This window comes from Callithrix jacchus, chromosome 13, assembly GCF_049354715.1.
Source record: "Callithrix jacchus isolate 240 chromosome 13, calJac240_pri, whole genome shotgun sequence".
Classification (NCBI taxonomy): domain Eukaryota; kingdom Metazoa; phylum Chordata; class Mammalia; order Primates; family Cebidae; genus Callithrix; species Callithrix jacchus.
In genome coordinates, this window is record NC_133514.1 from 76,410,304 (window position 1) to 76,430,284 (window position 19,981).

Below are 19,981 nucleotides of genomic sequence, written 5' to 3' on the forward strand. Positions count from 1 at the left end.
AATACAGGGATATAAACAGGTAGGCTTATACCCAGGAGATAACCACATTTACCTAAGACTAGCTAGGGGAAAATTTCACTCCTCTAACAGGCCTCATATTATTTCAAAGTGTTCAAGCCCGAAGGACACCATTTGACTGAGGGCTAGGAAAATGAGGCTGAGCCTTGCTAGGCTGCATTCTCAGAAAGTTAGGCATTCCTAGTCTCTCGATGTTTATGATTAAGAAAACAAACTAATAATGTTTAATACTAAACAGACGCAGATCTGGGAGTGCCCAGATATCCGATATCTGGCAATCAAAGGCATTCCTAATTTTGCTTTAAAAATAATAATATCAATTCTTGCAAAATATAGTAATTAAGCAAATTATAAACTTTCTTTTGCATTGCACTGTGGAGTCACCCTGAATTCTTTCTTGCATGAGATCCAAGAACTCTCTCTTGGGGTCCGGATCAGGGCCCCTTTCCTGTAACAATATCAACGCCCAACTTCAGATTGAGGAAGTTGTAGAAGACAGATGTTCACCCCTCAGCACCTTTCAAGAATTAGGAGTGAATATACAGAAAAGGGGGAATTTGTTACCCAGCTACATGACATAGCTGAATTTCTTCCCTGCCCTAACTCTGCCTATCTTTAAGAAACAGAACACCTGTGATAAAAAAAAAAAAAAAAAAAAATTCCCTTTGTAACCAGACCAGCTGAGACAGGTTTAAACCAAAGCTGACTAAAGGAGGACTTCAAGAGGACCTCAGTCTTCATTATAATCTCATTTCCATGTTAAATGACACTCTCAGCAGCACCATGACCATTAGCATCCCCATGACACAACTGGAAGAAGCCATAGGAAGACAAAAATGAAGCAGCACTCTGGCTCTGGGAAGTTTATTACCTATTTCTGGAAAACAAATGAATATTTCCTCTCCTTGCTTTGAATATTCAACCTCTTCCATAAAGAAATCCTGTATTTTCACCCAATCACTCTTCACCAGTGAAGAAGTTGATGTGTGAGCTGTGTTACTACTTCTCAATTCCATGGTCTGCACTGCTTAACACTCACTTTTGGTTTTGTAAATTGGTATTGTGACTCCAAACAAGGAAAGATCCCATCTTCTGGGGAACTATGCATATCAGGAAAAAGAAAATCTAATATATGTTTAATTTGAGTACAAGAAAAAACAGAAAATGAGACCAAGGAAATGTTTGAAAAGATTATGACTGAGAATGCTCAGGATTAATGAAAAATCCAATACACAGAAACGAAGACTAACCGATCCCAATGGAATAAATAAAAATTAACACCTAGAATATCTTGAAAAATAAAATTGATTAAATTCATAACAAAGAGATGGTCTTAAAAACGGGCAAAACAAACCACAGAAAAATTATATAGATTAGATGCATAAAACTGAAAGTCAGATGGTCAGCTTCCGTCTTAAAGGCAAAAATGAAAATTAATAGATTATGAAATGTTATATTTAATATATGAAAGTCAACTAAGAATCAAGAATTCTATGGAAAAAGAAAATATCCTTCAAACAAAAATTCAGAAAGTTTATCATCAGCAAAACTTCACTAAGGTTACGCTAAAGGATCTACTTCAGCCAGAAAGTACTTCTAGATGAAAAGCCTAACATACATAAAAATAGTTACTTTGTGGGTCAATTTAAAAATAACTTTGTTTAAAATAATAATAATATACTTATCAATTACACAATAAAATATTCAGCAATAGTAATAAATATTTAATTCAGAGGAAATGTAAAAACTAGAGTAAAATTTTTCTTAGTTCTTTTATTGCCCAGCAGGATAACAGTATCAGTTGTTTTTTAGAGTCTGACAATGTAAGTTTGCATGTGGTAATTAATAGGATTTCCTACTAAAAGAATAGAAACAAAATTGTAATAATCAAACTCCAGAAATGATAAAATAATAACAATAATCAACATGAAAAGAGATAGGAAGAAAAATAAAATACAACAAATGGGTCAAACAGAGTAAGCTATGTGGTAGTTTATATCCAAATATATTAGTGATTCCTGAATGGACTTAACAGTCCAAGTTTAAAATATTTTCAAGCTGAGAAAAAAAATGAATCTACATGGTGTTTACAACAGATATATCTGAAATATAAAAACTCAAAAGTATTGAAATTTAATTAATTGAAAATGTTAATCAAAAGAAAGCTAGTACAGCTATATTGATACCTTAATTGAGTTTAAGACAAGAATGTTCCAAGAGTCAAAGAAGGTAAGTTCACAATGATAAAAATGTTTAACTGGTATCCTAGTAAGATACAACAACTTTAAATTTACATGCAACTGAAAATATAGCCTCATTAAGAAAACTGATACATTAAAAATAATTATGTAGATGGATATACCACCATAGTGAGCAATTTTAGACCTTTCTCAATACTTGACGGAAAAAGTAAAACAAAAAAAAAATTAATAAATAGAGCAGTGCTTCTCAAACATTACCTTGGGATCTTTTAAAAGTGCAGATTCTTATTTAATAGGTCTGCGTTGAGACTGATTTTCTGAATTTTGAATGAACACTTAGATATTGTTAATGTTCTGGTATAAAGATTAACCTCCATGCTTAGTAAACTTGATCTAATGAAACAGTAACAACAGTACACTCAACAAGTAAAGAATAAATGTTATTCTCAATTACACAAGAAATACATGCCAAAAAATTAAGACTCAATGATTTTCATATAAATTTCCCTCACCAAAATACCATTCAACAGGAAAGCAATAATAAAAATTCATTAGAGTTCAACATAGAAGTTTTTAAAATACATATTTCTTAATAACTCATAGGTCAAAGAAGAAATGATGAAAACTAGAAAACACCTAATTGATCGAATATAACTAATCAGGTGAGTTATAAAAGAGATTTAATAACCAACTAAATAGATAATATTTACATATATGTTGAAATATACATTGGATGTGAGGAAATATAAACACCTTAACAAATGAATGTTACCTAGATTGTAGAATTTTGTGTAAATTGTATTGATTTTGCTTTCATTTATTTGCCTCTAACTCTCATAATGACTATAAATTATTTTATACTAAAACATTCATCAATTTGAATAAAGAAAAATTGTATTACACCACACAGAAACATAAAGAAATTATACAAAAGAAACTGAAATAATATCAGAAAATATATATCTTTTAATTTACATATAAACAGTGATAAAGCAGGTATGAATAATTTAGAATTTTAATTTTCTCTTTATCTAGATTTTCTATATAGAAATATACATTCCTTTTTTTTTTGTCTTTTTATCCTCTGTCACCTTATCCCCTCTCTGGAATCAAGCTGTCTTTACTTCATTGCCTCCAATTAACTTTTTACATGTGCAGATCATGCAGGTTTGTTACAGAGGTTTACATGTGACATGGTGGATTGCTGCATCCATCCCCCATCATCTACATCAGGTATTTTTTCTAATGTTATCCCCCACCTATCCCCGCACCCCCTGCTATCACTCCCCTGGCCCCTTAATTTCTAAATGCTATAATTAGCATTTGTGAAAAATTCTTACTTGTAGGCCTCTATGCTTTTTTCATCTTGGTCAATATCTTTATCCCTTTCTTCTTTAACTTGCTGAGCCTTCAATCTGACATTTTCACACACTTCTAAAACTTCTTCAAGTTCTTCATTAATTTTTCTGTGTAGGTCCCTTACCTAGAAATAAAAATATTTTTGCTTATATGTGCATTTGATGGTTAATTAAAAATAATAACTTAGTGTAGTATTGATTTTGATTAAAAGTTTTTAGAAACATTTTCTTCCCACATTTAGCCTGTTGTTTGGAAAGTGGAATTTCAGTCCTGACAGGCATTTATGCTGGGAATGTATAAATGTTACTGAAGAAAATAATGTCAATCTCTAAGTTAACATGTCCAGAATGAAATCATTATCTCTTCCCTCATAAAAAATTATTTTTATTCCTCAAGTAATACTTTATTATTTTAAAAAATCAGAAAAAAATGAACACTAGCAAACAAAGTCACCTGTACTCCTCTTCATCAAGAATAACAATTATTCTGTGGTTGGTGCAAAATAATTGTGCTTTATGCCATTAAAAGTATGCATGAGGCCAGGCACGGTGTCTCACGCCTGTAATCCCAGCACTTTGGGATGCCAAGGCAGGCAGATCACGAGGTCAGGAGTTCAAGACCAGCCTGACCAACATGGTGAAACCGTGTCCCTACTAAAAATACAAAAATTAGCCAGTGTGGTGGTGCACGCCTGTAATCCCAGCTGCTCAGGAGGCTGAGGCAGAACAATCATTTGAACCCAGGAGGCAGAGGTTGCAGTGAGCTGAGATCAGTCCACTGCACTCCATCTAGCCTGGGTGAAAGAGGGAGACTGTCTCAAAAAAAAAAAAAAAAGTATGCACCAACATAATATCTTAGTGTAATACTTCAAAATATTCAGTTTTTACTTTTTCTTAATTAACAAACAACATACTAATGTTCCTCTCTCCATCTCTTCCTTCTGTCTCTCTGTCTCTTTGTATATTGCTATATCACGTTATTTTTACTTAATATTCCCTTATATCACACTTACTCATGATTTAACTCATTGTAAATTTAACTAACCACATACTGTTTATGTGTCCCTCATATGTATATTGTGCATGTCAAACTGTGCGTAATTATATGAACATTATGCAGTTTGACATGCACAACGTATGTATGAGGGACCCATAACCTAAACAGTACTGTGATAAAGAACAATATAAGGAAATTGCTCAATCTATAGTTATACTGCATGTTCTTAAATATTTTCTTCAAATTTACTGTTAAAACAGGATTTGCTGACTCATAAGGTATTAGCATATATTTTAACAAGTTTGATAAATATTTGTTGCCAAATTACTCTCCAGAATAAGGCGTAACAATTTGTATTCTTACCAGTGGAAAAGAAGAAAGCCCATGTTCCAAAACTCTTTCCAGCATTTTATTTTTTCTAATAATATTATTTAAATTGACAGACCAAAGGATTGCTGGGTAAATTTTACTAAAATTTGATGGCTCTTTCTATAACAATTTTGAAATGATTGACATTTTTATTACAATAGGCTTTCCTGTCTTGGATATATTAGGTATGTATCTACATTAATTGTCTCTGTTTTCCTCAATAAGATTTCACAACTGTAGTCTTAAATATCTGTACCTTTACAAATTTATTCATCAATATTTAATGACTTGTTAGTTACAGGAATTTTCTGTTTATGTTTTTAGCTATTTATTGAGAGTATGAAGAAGAACTTTATTTGTGCTACTAAAGCATGTTGCATTGGGTGGTTTAGTTCTGGTGAATATAAACTTATTTTGAAAACAGCAGTCTTCGATTTGGTGTTTTAATTATAATAGTATTGAAATAATTTTATTTCACAATTTTTAAATGTGTATCTTTTATTTCATTTTATTGTCCTATTACATCAGCAAAAATCCCCAAAATGACATTATATTCTAACAGGGATGTCAGTTTTACCTGATTTGTTCCTATTATTATAGCTTTAGCATTTTAATGATTAATATTGATGCTATTTGTGTGAAATATTTATTTAAAGTATGTTTTAAATTTTAATTATTTATAATTACCAGTTGTTGAATAATGAATACATCGTTAGCATCTTTTGATACAATTCTATTTTTTTAAATTGTACTTTAGATTCTGGGATACATGTGCATACCTATGATTGTTGCATAGGTATGTACATGGCAAGGTAGCTTACTGCCTCCATCCCCCCATCACCTATTTCTGGCATTTCTCCCCATGTTATCCCTCCCAACCTCCCCACCCCATGCTGTCCCTCCCCTAGCCCCCACAACAGACCCCAGTGTGTGGTGCTCTCCTCCCTGTGTCCATGTGTTCTCATTGTTCAACACCTGACTATGAGTGGAAACGTGGTGTTTGATTTTCTGTTCTTGTGTCAGTTTGCTGAAAATGATGGTTTCCAGATCCATCCATGTTTCTACAAAGGACAAGAACTCATCCTTTTTATGGCTGCATAGTATTCCATGGTGTATATGTGCCACATTTTCCTTGTCTAGTCTATCATTGATGGGAATTTGGGTTGGTTCCAAGTCTTTGCTATTGTAAACAGTGCCACAATGAACATATGTGTGCATGTGTCTTTATAATCCTTTGGGTGTATACCCAGCAATGGGATTGGTGGGTCAAATGGAATTTCTATTTCTAGGTCCTTGAGGAATTGCCATACTATCTTCCACAATGGTTGAACTTATTAACACTCCCACCAAAAGTGTAAAACTGTTCCTATTTCTCCACATCCTCTCTAGCATTTGTTGTCTCCAGATTTTTTTAATGATCACCATTCTAACTGGCAAGAGATGGTATCTCAATGTGGTTTTGATTTGCATTTCTCTAATGACCAATGATGATGAGCATATTTTTATATGTGTCTGGCCTCATCTATGTCTTCTTTTGAAAAGTGTACCCTTTGCCTACTTTTGAATGAGTTTGTTTTTTGCTTGTAAATCTGTTTGTTTTTTTCTGTATAGATTCTGGATATTAGCCCTTTGTCAGATGGGTAGATTGCAAAATTCTTTTCCCATTCTGTTGGTTGCCAATTCACTCTAATGATTGTTTCGTTTGCTGTACAGAAGCTCTGGAAGTTAATTAGATCCCATTTGTCTATTTTAGCTTTTGTTGCCAATGCTTTCAGTGTTTTAGTCATGAAGTCCTTGCCTAGGCCTATGTCCTGAATGATTTTGCCTAGGTTTTCTAGAGTTTTTATGGTGTTAGGGCTTATGTTTAAGTCTTTAATCTATCTGGAATTAATCTTAGTGTAAGGTGTCAGGAAGGGATCCGGTCTCTGCTTTCTGCACTTAGCTAGCCAGTTTTCCAAATACCATTTATTAAATAGGAAATCCTTTCCCCACTGCTTGTTACTGTCAGGTTTGTCAAAGATCAGATGGTTGGAGATGTATGGCATTGCCTCTGAGGCATATGCTCTGTTCCACTGGTCTATATCTCTGTTTTGGTACCAGTACCATGATGTTTTGATTGCTGTAGCCTTGTAGGATAAAGTCAGGTAGGGTGATGCCTCCAGCTTTTTTCTTTTTGCTTAGAATTGCCTTGGCTATGTAAGCTCTCTTTTGGTTCCATATGAAGTTTAAGGTGTTTTTTTCCAATTCTGTGAAGAAGGTCATTGGTAGCCTGATGTGGATAGTGTTGAGTCTATAAATTACTTTGGGCAGTATGGCCATTTTCATGATATTGATTCTTCCTAACCATGAACATGGAATGTTTTTCCAACTGTTTGTGTCCTCTCTTAGTTTTTGAGCAGTGGTTTGTACTTCTCCTTGAAGAGGTCCTTTACATCCTTTGTTGGCTGTATTCCTAGGTATTTTATTCTCTTTGTAGCAATTGTGAATGGGAGTTCACTCTTGATTTGGCTCTCTGTTAGTCTGTTATTGGCGTATAGGAATGTTTGTGATTTCTCCACATCGATTTTTGTGTCCTGAGACTTTGCTGAAGTTGCTTATCAGCTTAAGGAGATTTTGGGCTGAGACAATGGGGTCTTCTAAATATACAATCATGTCATCTGCAAATAGAGACAATTTGACTTCCTCCTTTTCTAATTGAGTATGCTTTATTACTTTTTCTTGCCTGGTTGCTCTGGCTAGAACTTCAAATACTACATTGAATAGTACTGATGAGAGAGGGCATCCTTGTCTAGTGCCAGATTTCAAAGGGAATTCTTCCAGTTTTTGCCCATTCAGTATGATATTGGCTGTAGGTTAGTTGTAAATAGCTTGTATTATTCTGAGATACGTTCCAATGATACCTAGTTTATTGAGAGCTTTTAGTATAGAGTGCTATTGAATTTTGTCGAAGGCTTTCTTTGTATCTATTGAGATAATCATGTGGTTTTTATCTTTGGTTCTGTTTATGTGGTAGATTACATTTATAGACTTGTGTATGTTGAACTTGCCTTGCATCCCTGGGATGAAGCCCACTTGATCATGATGGATAAGCTTTTTGATGTGCTGTTACAATCAGTTTGCCAGTATTTTATTGCACATTTTTTCATCTATGTGCATCATGGATATTGGCCTGAAGTTTTCTTTTTTTGTTGAGTCTCTGCTGGTTTTGGTATGAGGATGATGTTGGTTTCATAAAATGATTTGGGAAGGATTCCCTCTTTTTGAATTGTTTGGAATAGTTTCAGAAGCAGTGGTACCAGCTTCTCTTTTAATGTCTGGTAGAAAACAGCTGTAAGCCTGACTGGACCTGGACTTGTTTTGGTTGGTAGGCTATTAATTGCTGCCTCAACTTCAGCCCTTGTTGTTGGTAGATTCAGGGTTTCACCTTCTTCCTGGTTTAGTCTTGGGAGGATGCATATGTCCAGGAATTTATTCATTTCTTCCAGATTTACTGGTTTATGTGCATGCAGTTGTTTATAGTAATCTCTGAAGGTAGCTTGTATTTCTGTGGATACAGTAGGGATATCCCCTTTATTGTTTTAATTGCATCTATTTGATTCTTCTCTCTTTCCTTTTTTATTAATCTGGCTAATGGTCTATTTTGTTGATCTTTTCAAAAAATTGGCTCCTGGATTTATTGATTTTTAGAAGCGTTTTTTTGTGTCTCTATCTCCTCCAGTTTTGCTCTAATCTTAGTTATGTCTTGTTTTTCTGCTAGCTTTTAAGTTTTTTTTTTTTTTGATCTTGCTCCTCTAGCTCTTTCAATTTTGATGATAGGGTGTTGATTTTAGATCTTTTCTTGCTTCTCATATGGGCATTTATTGCTATAAATTTCCCTCTAGACACTGCTTTTAATGTGTCCCAGACATTCTAGTGTGTTATGTCTTTGTTCTCATCTGTTTCAAAGAACATCTTTATTTCTGCCTTCATTTCATTGTTTATCCAGTCAACATTCCAGAGCCAGTTGTTCAGTTTCCATGAAGTTGAGTAGTTCTGAATTAGTTTCTTAATCCTGAGTTCTAACTTGATTGCACTGTGGTCTGAGAGACTGTTGGTTATGATTTCTGTTCTTTTGCATTTGCTGAGGAGTGTTTTACTTCCAATTATGTGGTCAATTTTAGAGTAGGTATGATGTGCTGCTGAGAAGAATGTATATTCTGTGGATTTGGGGTAGAGAGTTCTGTAGATGTCTATTAGGTCCGCTTCATCCAGATCTGAGTTCAAGTCCTGGATATCCTTGTTAATTTTCTGTCTCGTTGATCTGTCTAATATTGACAGTGGAGTGTTAAAGTCTACCACTATTATTGTGTGGGAGTCTAAGTCTCTTTGTAGGTTATTAAGAATTTGCTTTATGTAACTGCGTGCTCCTGCACTGCATTTGTATATATTTATGATCATTAGCTCTTCTTGTTGCATTGATTCTTTTACCATTATGTGATGCCCTTCTTTGTCTCTTTTGATCTTTGTTGGTTTAAAGTCTATTTTATCAGAGACTAGGATTGCAACTCCTGCTTTTTTTTTGCTCTCAATTTGCTTGCTATAACATTCTCCATCCCTTTATTTTGAGCCTATTTGTGTCTCTGCATGTGAGATGGATTTCCTGAATACGGCACACCAATGGGTCTTGACTTTTTAATCCAATTTGCCAGTCTGTGTCTTTTGATTGTGGCATTTAGCCCATTTACATTTAAGGTTAATATTGTTATGTGTGAATTTCAGCCTTCCATTTTGAGGCTACGTGGTTGTTTTGCCCATTAGTTCATGCAGTTTCTTCATTGTGTCGATGCCCTTTACCATTTGGTATGTTTTTGGAGTGGGTAGTACTGTTTGCTCCTTTCCATGTTTAGTGCTTCTTTCAGGAGCTCTTGTAAGACAGGCCTGGTGGTGACAAAATCTCTCAACAATTGCTTGTTTGTAAAGGATTTTATTTCTCCTTTGCTTATAAACCTTAGTTTGGCTGGATATGAAATTCTAGGTGGAAAGTTCTTTCCTTTAAGGATGTTGAATACTGCACTGCAAAAACATAATAAACTGTAAAGACCATTGAAGCTATGAAGAAACTGCATCTACTAACAGGCAAAATAACCAGCTAGCATCATAATGGCAGGATCCAATTCACACATAACAATAGTAACCTTAAATGTAAATGGGCTGAATGCCCCAATTAAAAGACATAGACTGGCAAACTGAATAAAGGGTCAAGACCCATTGGTGTGCTGTATTCAGGAGACCCATCTCACGAATGCAAAGACACATATAGGTTCAAAATGAAAAGAAGGAGGGATATTTGCCAAGGAAATGGAAAGCATAAAAGAAAGCAGAGGTTGCAATTCTATTCTCTCATAAAACATTAAACCAACAAAGATCAAAAGAGACAAAGAATGGCATTATATAATGGTAAATGAATCAATGCAACAAAAAGAGATAACTATTCTAAATTTATATGTACCCAATACAGGAACACACAGATTTAGAAAGCAAGTTCTTAGAGATCTACAAAGAAACTTAGACTCCCACACAATAATAGTGGTAGACTTTAACACTCCACTGTCAATATTAGACAGATCAACGAGACAGAAAATTAACAAGGATATCCAGGACTTGAACTCAGATCTGGATCAAGTGGACCCAGCAGACATCTACAGAGCTCGCTACCCCAAATCCACAGAATATACATTCTTCTCAGCATCACATCACACCTACTCTAAAATTGACCACATAATTGGAAGTAAAACACTCCTCAGCAAATGCAAAAGAACAGAAATCATAACCAACAGTCTCTCAGACCACAGTGCAATCAAATTAGAACTCAGGATTAAGAAACTCACTCAAAACGGCACAGACACAAAAAAATGGAAGTTGAACAACCTACTCCTGAATGACTATTGGATAAATAATGAAATGAAGGCAGAAATAAAGATGTACTTTGAAACCAATGAGAACAAAGACACAACATACCAGAATCTCTGGGATACATTAAAAGCAGTGTCTAGAGTGAAATTTATAGCACTAAATACCCACAAAAGAAATAAGAAAAGGTCTAAAACTGACACCCTAACATCACATTTAAAAGAACTAGAGGATCGAGAAAAAACAAATTCAAAATCTAGCAAAAGACAAGAAATCACTAAGATCAGAGAAGAACTGAAAAAGATAGAGACACAAAAAACCCTTCAAAAAATCAATGAAGCCAGGAGCTGGTTTTTTGAAAAGATCAACAAAATAGATAGACTGCTAGCCAGATTAATAAAGAGGAAAAGATAGAACAATTAGATAGATGCAATACAAAATGATAAAGAAGATATCATCACCAATCCCACAGAAATACAAACTACCATTAGAGAAAACTATAAACTCCTCTATGCAAACTAACCAGAAAATCTAGAAGAAACGGATAAATTCCTGGATACTTACACTCTCCCAAGACTAAAGCAGGAAGAAGTCAAATCCCTGAATAGACCAACAACAAGGTCTGCATTGGGACAGCTATTAATAGCCTACCAAGCAAAAAAAAAAATGTCCAGGACCAGAAGGGTTTGCAGCCAAATTCTATACCAGAGGTATAAAGATGAACTGGTACCATTCCTTCTGAAACTATTCCAAACAATAGAAAAAGAGGCAATCCTCCCTGACTCATTTTATGAGGCCAACATCACCTGATACCAAAAGCTGGCAGAAACATAACTAAAAAAGAAAATTTCAGGCCAATATCGCTGATGAACATTGATGTGAAAATCCTCAATAAAATACAAGCAAACTGAATCCAACAGCACCTCAAAAAGCTTGTCCACCATGATTAAGTCAGCTTAATTCCTGGAATGCAAGCCTGATTCAGCATACACAAATCCATAAATGTAATCCATCACATAAATGGAACCAAAGACAAAAATCACATGATTATTTCAATAGATGCTGAGAAGGCTTTCAACAAAATTCAACAGCCATTTATGCTAAAAACTCTCAATAAATTAGGTATCGATGGAATGTATCTCAAAATAATAAGAGCTATTTATTACAAACTCACAGCCAATATCATACTAAATGGCAAAAACTGGAAGCATTCCCTTTGAAAACTGGCACAAGACAAGGATGCCCTCTCTCACCACTCCTATTCAACATAGTATTGGAAGTTCTAGACAGGGCAATCAGGCAAAAAAATAAATAAATAAATAAATAAAAATAAAGGGTATACAATTAGAAAAGGAGAAAGTCAAACTGTCTGTATTTGCAGATGACATGATTATATATTTAGAAAAATCCCATCTTCTCAGCCAAAAATCTCCTTAAGCTGATAAGCAACTTCAGCAGAATCCCAGGATACAAAAGCAATGTGCAGAAATCAAAGGCATTTCTACACACAAATAACAGACAAGCAGAGAGCCAAATCATGAGTGAACTCCCATTCACAATTGCTACAAAAAGAATAAAATACCCAGGAATAAAACTAACAACAGAAGTGAAGGACCTCTTTGAGGAGAACTACAAATCACTGCTCAAGGAAATAAGAGAGGACACAAACAAATGGAAAAACATTCCATGCTAATGGGGAGGAAGAATCAATTATCATGAAAATGATCATATTGCCCAAAGTTATTTATAAATTCAATGCTATCCCCATCAAACTACCATTGAATTTCTTCACAGAATTGGAAAAACAAATCGTAAATTTCATATAGAATCAACAAAGAGCCAATACAGCCAAGACAATCTTAACCAAAAAAAAAACACAGTCAGGAGACATCATGCTACCTGACTTCAAACTATACTACAAGCCTATAATAACTAAAACAGCATGGCAGTGGTATCAAAACAAAAAGATAGACCAATGGAACAGAATGGAGGCCTCAGAAGTAATGCCACACATCTACAACCATCTGGTCTTTGACAAACCTGACAAAAAGAAGAAATGGGAAAAGGATCCCTATTTAATAAATGATGTTGGGAAAACTGGCTAGTGATATGCAGAAAGCTGAAACTGGATCCATTCCTTACACCTTATAAAAAATTACTTCAAGATGGATTAAAAATTTAAATGTAAGACCTAAATCCATAAAACCTCTAAAAGAAAATCTACACAATACCATTCAGGACATAGATTTGGAAAAGGACTTCATGACTAAAACACCAAAAGCAATGGCAACAAAAGCCAAGATTGACAAATGGGACCTAATTAAATTAAAGAGCTTCTGCACAGCAAGAGAAACTATTATCAGAGTGAACAGGCAAGTTACAGAATGTGAGAACATTTTTGAAATCTATCCATCTGACAAAGGGCTAATATCTAGAATCAATAAAAAACTTAAAACAGATTTACAAGAAAAAAACAACCCCATCCAAAAGTGGGTGAAGGATATGAACAGACACTTCTCAAAAGATAACACTTACACTGCCAGAAAACATATGGAAAAAAAGCTCATCATCAGTGGTTGTTAGAGAAATGCAAATGAAAACCACAATGAGATACTATCTCACACCTTTTTGAATGGAGATTAAAGTCAGGAGATGACAGATGCTGGAGAGTATGTGGAGAAATAGGAACGCTTTTACACTGTTGGTGGGAGTGTAAATTAATTCAACCGTTGTGGAAGACAGTTTAGTGATTCTTCAGGGATCCAGAACTAGAAATGTCATTTCACCTAGCAATCCCATTATTGGGTATATACCCAAAGGATTATTAATTGTTCTATTATAAAGACACATGCACACGTATGTTTACTGCAGCACTGTTCACAATAGCAAAGAGTTGGAACCAACCCAAATGCCCATCAATAATAAACTGGATAAAGAAAATGTGGCACATATATACCATGGAATACTATGCAACCTTAAAAATGATGAGTTCGTGTCATTTACAGGGATATGGATGAGGCTGCAAACCATCATTCTCAGCAAACTGACACAAGAACAGAAAACCAAACACTGCATGTTCTCACCCATAAGCAGAAGTTGAACAATGAGAACACATGGACACAGGGAGGGGGACATCACACACCAGGGCCTGTTGGAGGTGTGGGGGGCTTGGGGAGGAATAGCATTAAGAGAAATACCTAATGTAGATGATGGGGTGATGGATGCAGCAAATTACTAGGGCATGTGTATAACTATGTAACAGGCTTTCATATTCTGCCCATGTACACCAGAACTTAAAATATAATAAAATAACATAAATAAAAAACATACAACTGAGCTTTGTGTGTTGAGCTGAATCCTGCAAGTTTGCTAAATGTGATTTTTAGCATTAAGAGTTTGTTTTGTGAATTCTTTGGGATTTTCTATTCATTAGATCATATCCTCTAAAATAAAATTTGACTTCTTTATTTCTAATTTCTATGCCTTATTTTTTTATTTGCCTAACTACTCTGGCTTGAACTTTCTGTACAATGTCAAATAGAAGTAGTAAAAATGGGTATTATTCTCTTGTTTATGATCTAGAGGAAAGCTTTAAGTCTTTCATCATTGTGTTTAGTATTAGCTGTGGGTTTTACATAAATGTCCTTATTCACAGTGAGCAATTTTTCCTCTTTTTCTAGTTTGTTGAGGGTTTTTATCGTGTAAGAATTTTGGAGTTTGTCCATTGTTTGTTATCAACTAAGACAACTGTGTGTGTGTGTGTGTGTGTGTGTGTGTGTGTGTGTGTCTTTCCTTTATTCTATTAATGTGGTCCATTAAACTGATTTATTTTCGTATGTTGTATTACATGTGTATTCCTGGGATAAATGCCATTTGGCCATGATGTATAATCCTTTTAGTCTGCTGCTAGATTTGAGGTGCTAGGATTTTGTCGAGAATTTTTGCATCTATATTCATAAGTTATATTGGTCTATAATTTAATTCATTGTGATATATTTATCTGGCTTTAGTAACTGGGTAATGCTGACATAGATGAGTTAGGAAGTGTTCCTTCCTCTTCTTTTCCTTTTGAAAGAGTTTGAGAGTTTGAGTGAGTGTGTGTGTGTGTGTGTGTGTGTGTGTAATTCACTAGTGAATCCACTTGGTCCTGTTCTTTTTTTTTGGTTGGGGAGGAGGTAGTCAATTACTTATTCAAACTCTTTACTAGTTACACAGTTGCTCAGATTTCCTATTTTTTCTTGATTCCATTTTATCTAGGTTATCTAATTTGTTGACAAGAATTTTTACAGTCTCGATGTATATATTTTTATTTCTCTCTGAGGAATTATGTAGGCCTCTCAGTGCTCATAATTCTGCTTTTCATTTTTGAGTATTGTCAGTTATGCTCATTTTACCAAAGAAAAATGTGTTTACTCTTACTATCACTTTTCTTCTACCTTATAGTAGAGAGTTTTCATATTTTGGCTCCATGACATTTATAGCCTTTCTTAATAGCATGTCAATTTCATGATGGGGAATTATTTTTTCTTGGGGAATTACTTTTCCTTGCATTGTACACCCATAGTGGGTGATTTCATGGAGTTTATGGCTCACACTACAGAAGCCAAGAGGTCCAAATTCTCATTTTGACTCCTGGGATAGCTAGAAGGTCATCAGCGGACTTAAAGACAGATAACCAGAAGCACTGATCTAGGAATTTGAGAAGCAATGGAGTAGCACAATAATGATAAAATAAAAAAGGGCAGTCATTGGATTAATGGTGACCATATTAGGCAGGCCTCTCTAGAGAAACAACCAAAAGGAGAGAGGAAGAGGTAGGGGAGAGAGATTGACTGATTTTTAAGAAAAAATTTCATACTACTTTGGACATACAAATCCAAAATCTACAGGGTAGGCTGGCAGGCTAATGACCCAGGGGAAAGTTGCTGTCCCAGGCCAAAAGTAGTGTGCTTACCAGATTCCTTCTAGCTCAGAGAAGGTCAGTTTTCTTTCTGTGAAGGCTTTCTGTTGATTGCATGAGGCCTACCCACAATATGAAGAACAATCTGTTTTCCTCTAAATCTAACAATTCAAATGTTAATACCATCCAAAAACTGTATATTTATTGAAACATCCAGAATAATGTTTGACCAAATATCTGGGCATCTTGGACCCATAAGGTGGCAGTTAAATTAACCATTATTGTGGCCCTGATAAGCTTTACACAAATGTTGCTTTTTTTTCTTGTTTTGGTCTGCTAGAATAAATTCTTCCCTTTCATTTACAGGCCTTATCTTCCAGCTGCCCAACAAGTCCACTTCCCCTGCTTATAGTATACCCAAGTTTAGTATCAGGGAAAAACACAGTAAAACAAAGGGATACCAATTTAAACATATATAGAACAATTTTTAAATAATGATGATAAAAATGTCAACTAAATTATGAGTTATACCAGTTAGGATTGAGTTTGGCTGTAAGTTACAGAAATAAACCAAGTAAGTTGTTTAAATAAGGTTGCAGTTTACGTTTCTCTCACAAAAACCTTTCTGACTCTTTTTTTGCTCTTCAGCCATCGTGAATTGTGGCTTCCATCCCCAAGGTTGCTTAATGCTGTAAAATGGAAGTTAGAACTGCAACTATCATATCTAGGAAGTTTAGTAAATAGCTAATCTGGCATTTTATTAACTTACAGAAACCTAGTTATGATAGCTGAGGCAAACTGCCAAATAGACTGCCTGGCTGAGTCAGTCTATTTCAAAGAGCTTTCCTAGAAATCACAGCCAATAACACCTACCTTCATTTCATTAGAAATACAATAAGAAAAGGGAAATTGAGAAATATCTTTGTGCCTGACACATTGTCATCCAACTACATAGGGGCCTATTACTAACCAAGAAGGACAGTACTTGCATTCTCGCCCACAATGGAGACATAAGACTTGAGTACTGCTGTTATTCTAGTGATATAAATTGTTATAGGCATTCTGAAAAGTAACTTGGTATTATCTAATAAAATAGTAAATGTGTGTAACCCACAATCCAGTAAATATCCAACTAGGTATATAACCCCACTAGGAAAAATTCATATGCAGATAGAGAGGAAGGTATTCATGTCGGATTACTGTTTACAGTCAAATAAGCAGTTTTGTTGCCAGATATTGGAAACAACTCAGATGGTTAAGAGAAGATGAAATGATAGATGAAATGATAAGTAATTACATTGTGAAATATCCATTTGATGAAACAAGGCAAGTAAAATGAATTAATTAGATCTACACATATCAAGAGTAGCTTGATTAAACTAAAAAACTGTCAGATTAAACAAGTTGCAGAATATTGCACAATGTATGGTACTGTTTGTATAATAAAAATACTCTGTATTATTTATTAACACACATACATGTACCTAATTATACAAATGTGGCTTATAAACACATGCAATTCATGATAAAGATTGTCTTTAGTAAAGGAGGAATGAAAATAGAACTGTTGAGGGGAACACAGGAGATATTTAACAACCTGTTTTATTTACTTTAAAATGTTCAAAAATAAATATTACACAAATTTAAATTTGTTCATTTTGTGACAATTATCAATAAATTATTTTCATATTCTATAAGATAGTTAAACATCTAATTAACCATTAAAACTACTTTATTTCATTTATATATTTTCATCAACAATGAAATTAATATGTTTTACTTGCATTTTTGCTCAGCTTCATCATGGCTTTAAAAAAATAACCCGAAATTTAATTTTTCTGAAGTTCTTGTTTTGTTTTGCTTTGTTTTGAGACAGGGTCTCACTCTGTCACCCAGGCTGGATTGCAGTGGCACAATCATGGATCACTGCAGCCTCAACTTCCAGGGGTCACGCAATCCTCACACCTCAGCATCAACCTCAACGGATCAAGCAATCTTCCCACCTCAGCCTACCAAGTAGCTGAGACTACAGGCACAAACCAACACATCTGGCTAATTTTTATATTTTTAGTAGAGATGGGGTTTCACCATGTTACTCAGGCTGATCTCAAGCTCCTTGGCACAAGTGATTTGCCCACCTCAGCTTCCCAAAGTGCTGGGATTACAAGGATGAGCCACCACACCCAGCCTTACCTGGCTATTTTAAATCACTGAAATTTTACTAGCAGGTTAACTAAATATGCTTCATAATCTTAAATATAAAGGTGAGAGAAGAAGAAATACATAAAATGAATACCAACAGTTGGTAATGTGTTGAGATAAAGAGTGGGTCAATTTTCAGAAAAATTAATCTTTAAAGCTGTGTTAATTTCTTATGGTTGAAAAACTTTTGCATAATAATTTTAAGTAATAATTTATAAAATGCTCATGCATTCATTTATTCATTTACCTCCTTTTTTTTTTTATAAAGGCTTTTCAGATCTTGAAGTTCCTGATTCCGCTTAGAGTCCAGTAAAGGGCCATGTTCCTTCATGTAGCCTATGTCTGCTTGAATCTTTACATTTGCTTCTTCTAATTCTGTCTTTTGTTTTTCAAACTGTTGTAGTTGATTAGCTTTATCTTCAAGATGCCATTGTAATTCTATAACATCTCTCAAATAGGCCTCGTGTTCTAGATATAGAAGGATAAGAACAAAAGAAAACCTGATTAAAGGAAATATTTGATAATACATAAATATAAAACATTTTAACTTCAGAAATTCCTTTTCTGTGACTCTTACTACTTCTAAAATAAAAGATAATATAGAACATATTGCTTTCTTAATTCATCATCAAAAGAATTATAACGTATGTTTCATAAGATAATAGTTATTTTAGTACAAATCCTGTTTATGTTGTATGATCAATATATATTCTCATTATTCTATAAAGTACTCTATGTAACTGCTTCACAGTGAGAACTGCAAGACTAGAGGCCTTCCAAAATCACCTAGAAGAAAAATGATGAAATAAGTCTTATAAATACCAGAATGAAAAGGCAAAAGTGATTATTTTCTTATTGATAGTATTAAATAGAAAAACACATGAAATAGTGAAATGAAAATTATCACAAATAAGATAGTTTATGCAAAAGTAATATAAAAAATGCTTACCTACATATAGAATATGTTGATAACAGAACATCTCACAATAGCAAAACTAAAACATAAACTACATAAATCTAGCAATAAACCTAACATGAACTGGGCAAGGTATTTAGGGAGAAAATGACAGAATGCCAGCTCATAATAAAAAAAAGAAAAAGAAAATGACAGAATGCTATGAAACAACACAAAAGTGAATTTGAATAAATTAATACATATAATTTTTTTCTGTATAAAAATATTTATATATTTATATAAGAAACGTGTTGGGAACTTGAGCAAAGGTGACTTTTGTTATGTTTTAGCAAAGAGACTGGTGGTATTTTGCCCCTGCTCTGGAGATGTATGGAACTTTGAACTTGAGAGAGATGATGTAAGGTATCTGGCATAAGAAATTTTCAAACAGCAAATCATTCAAGAGGTAACATGCACGCTTTCAAAAGCAATCCATTTTAAAAGGGAAACAGAACATAAAAGTTCAGAAAATTTGCAGCTTGACAATCAGTAGAAAAGAAAAACCCATTTTTTTGAGGAGAAATTCAAGATCACAGCAGAAATTTGCATAAGTAGCAAGAAGCCTAGTGTTATTCCCCAAGACCACGGGAAAATGTCTCCACCCATGTCAGAGACATTCATGGCAGACCCTCCCATCACAGCCCTGGAGGCACAGGAAAAAAGAGTAGTTTCATGGGCCAGGCCCAGGGTCCCCACGCTGTGTGCAACCTAGGGACTTGGTGCCCTGTGTCCCAGCCACTCCAGAAAGGGGCCAATATAGAGCTATGTCTATGGCTTCAGAGGGTGGAAGCCCCAAGTCTTAGTAGCTTCCACATGGTATTGAGCCAGTGGGTACACAAGTGTCAAGAAATGAGGTTTGAGAACCACCCCCTAGATTTCAGAAGATGTATGGAAACCATTGGATGCCCAGGCAAAACTTTGCTGCAAAGGTGGAGCCCTCATAGAGAACCTCTGCTAGGGCACTGAGGAAGGGAAATGTGGGGTTGGAGGCCACAGTAGAGTCCCTACTGGGGAACTGCCCAGTGGAGCTGTGAGAAGAGGTCCATCATCCTCCAGAGCCCAGAATGGTAGATCCACTGACAGTTTGCAAGG

At 34.7% G+C, this 19,981-nt stretch overlaps 1 protein-coding gene across 13 annotated transcripts in view; it reads right to left on the minus strand.

Annotated features, from left to right (window-relative positions):
- CCDC178 (coiled-coil domain containing 178) overlaps nucleotides 1-19,981 on the minus strand; it is a 482,007-nt gene that overhangs the window by 360,005 nt on the left and 102,021 nt on the right. For all 13 annotated transcript variants that reach the window (XM_078347961.1, XM_078347960.1, XM_054244101.2 and 10 more), the window contains 2 exons: nucleotides 18,182-18,402; nucleotides 3,560-3,702 (listed from right to left, as the gene is read on the minus strand). In XM_078347961.1, the coding sequence (XP_078204087.1) occupies nucleotides 3,560-3,702; nucleotides 18,182-18,402 (364 nt within the window). The remainder of the gene's footprint in view (nucleotides 1-3,559; nucleotides 3,703-18,181; nucleotides 18,403-19,981) is intronic.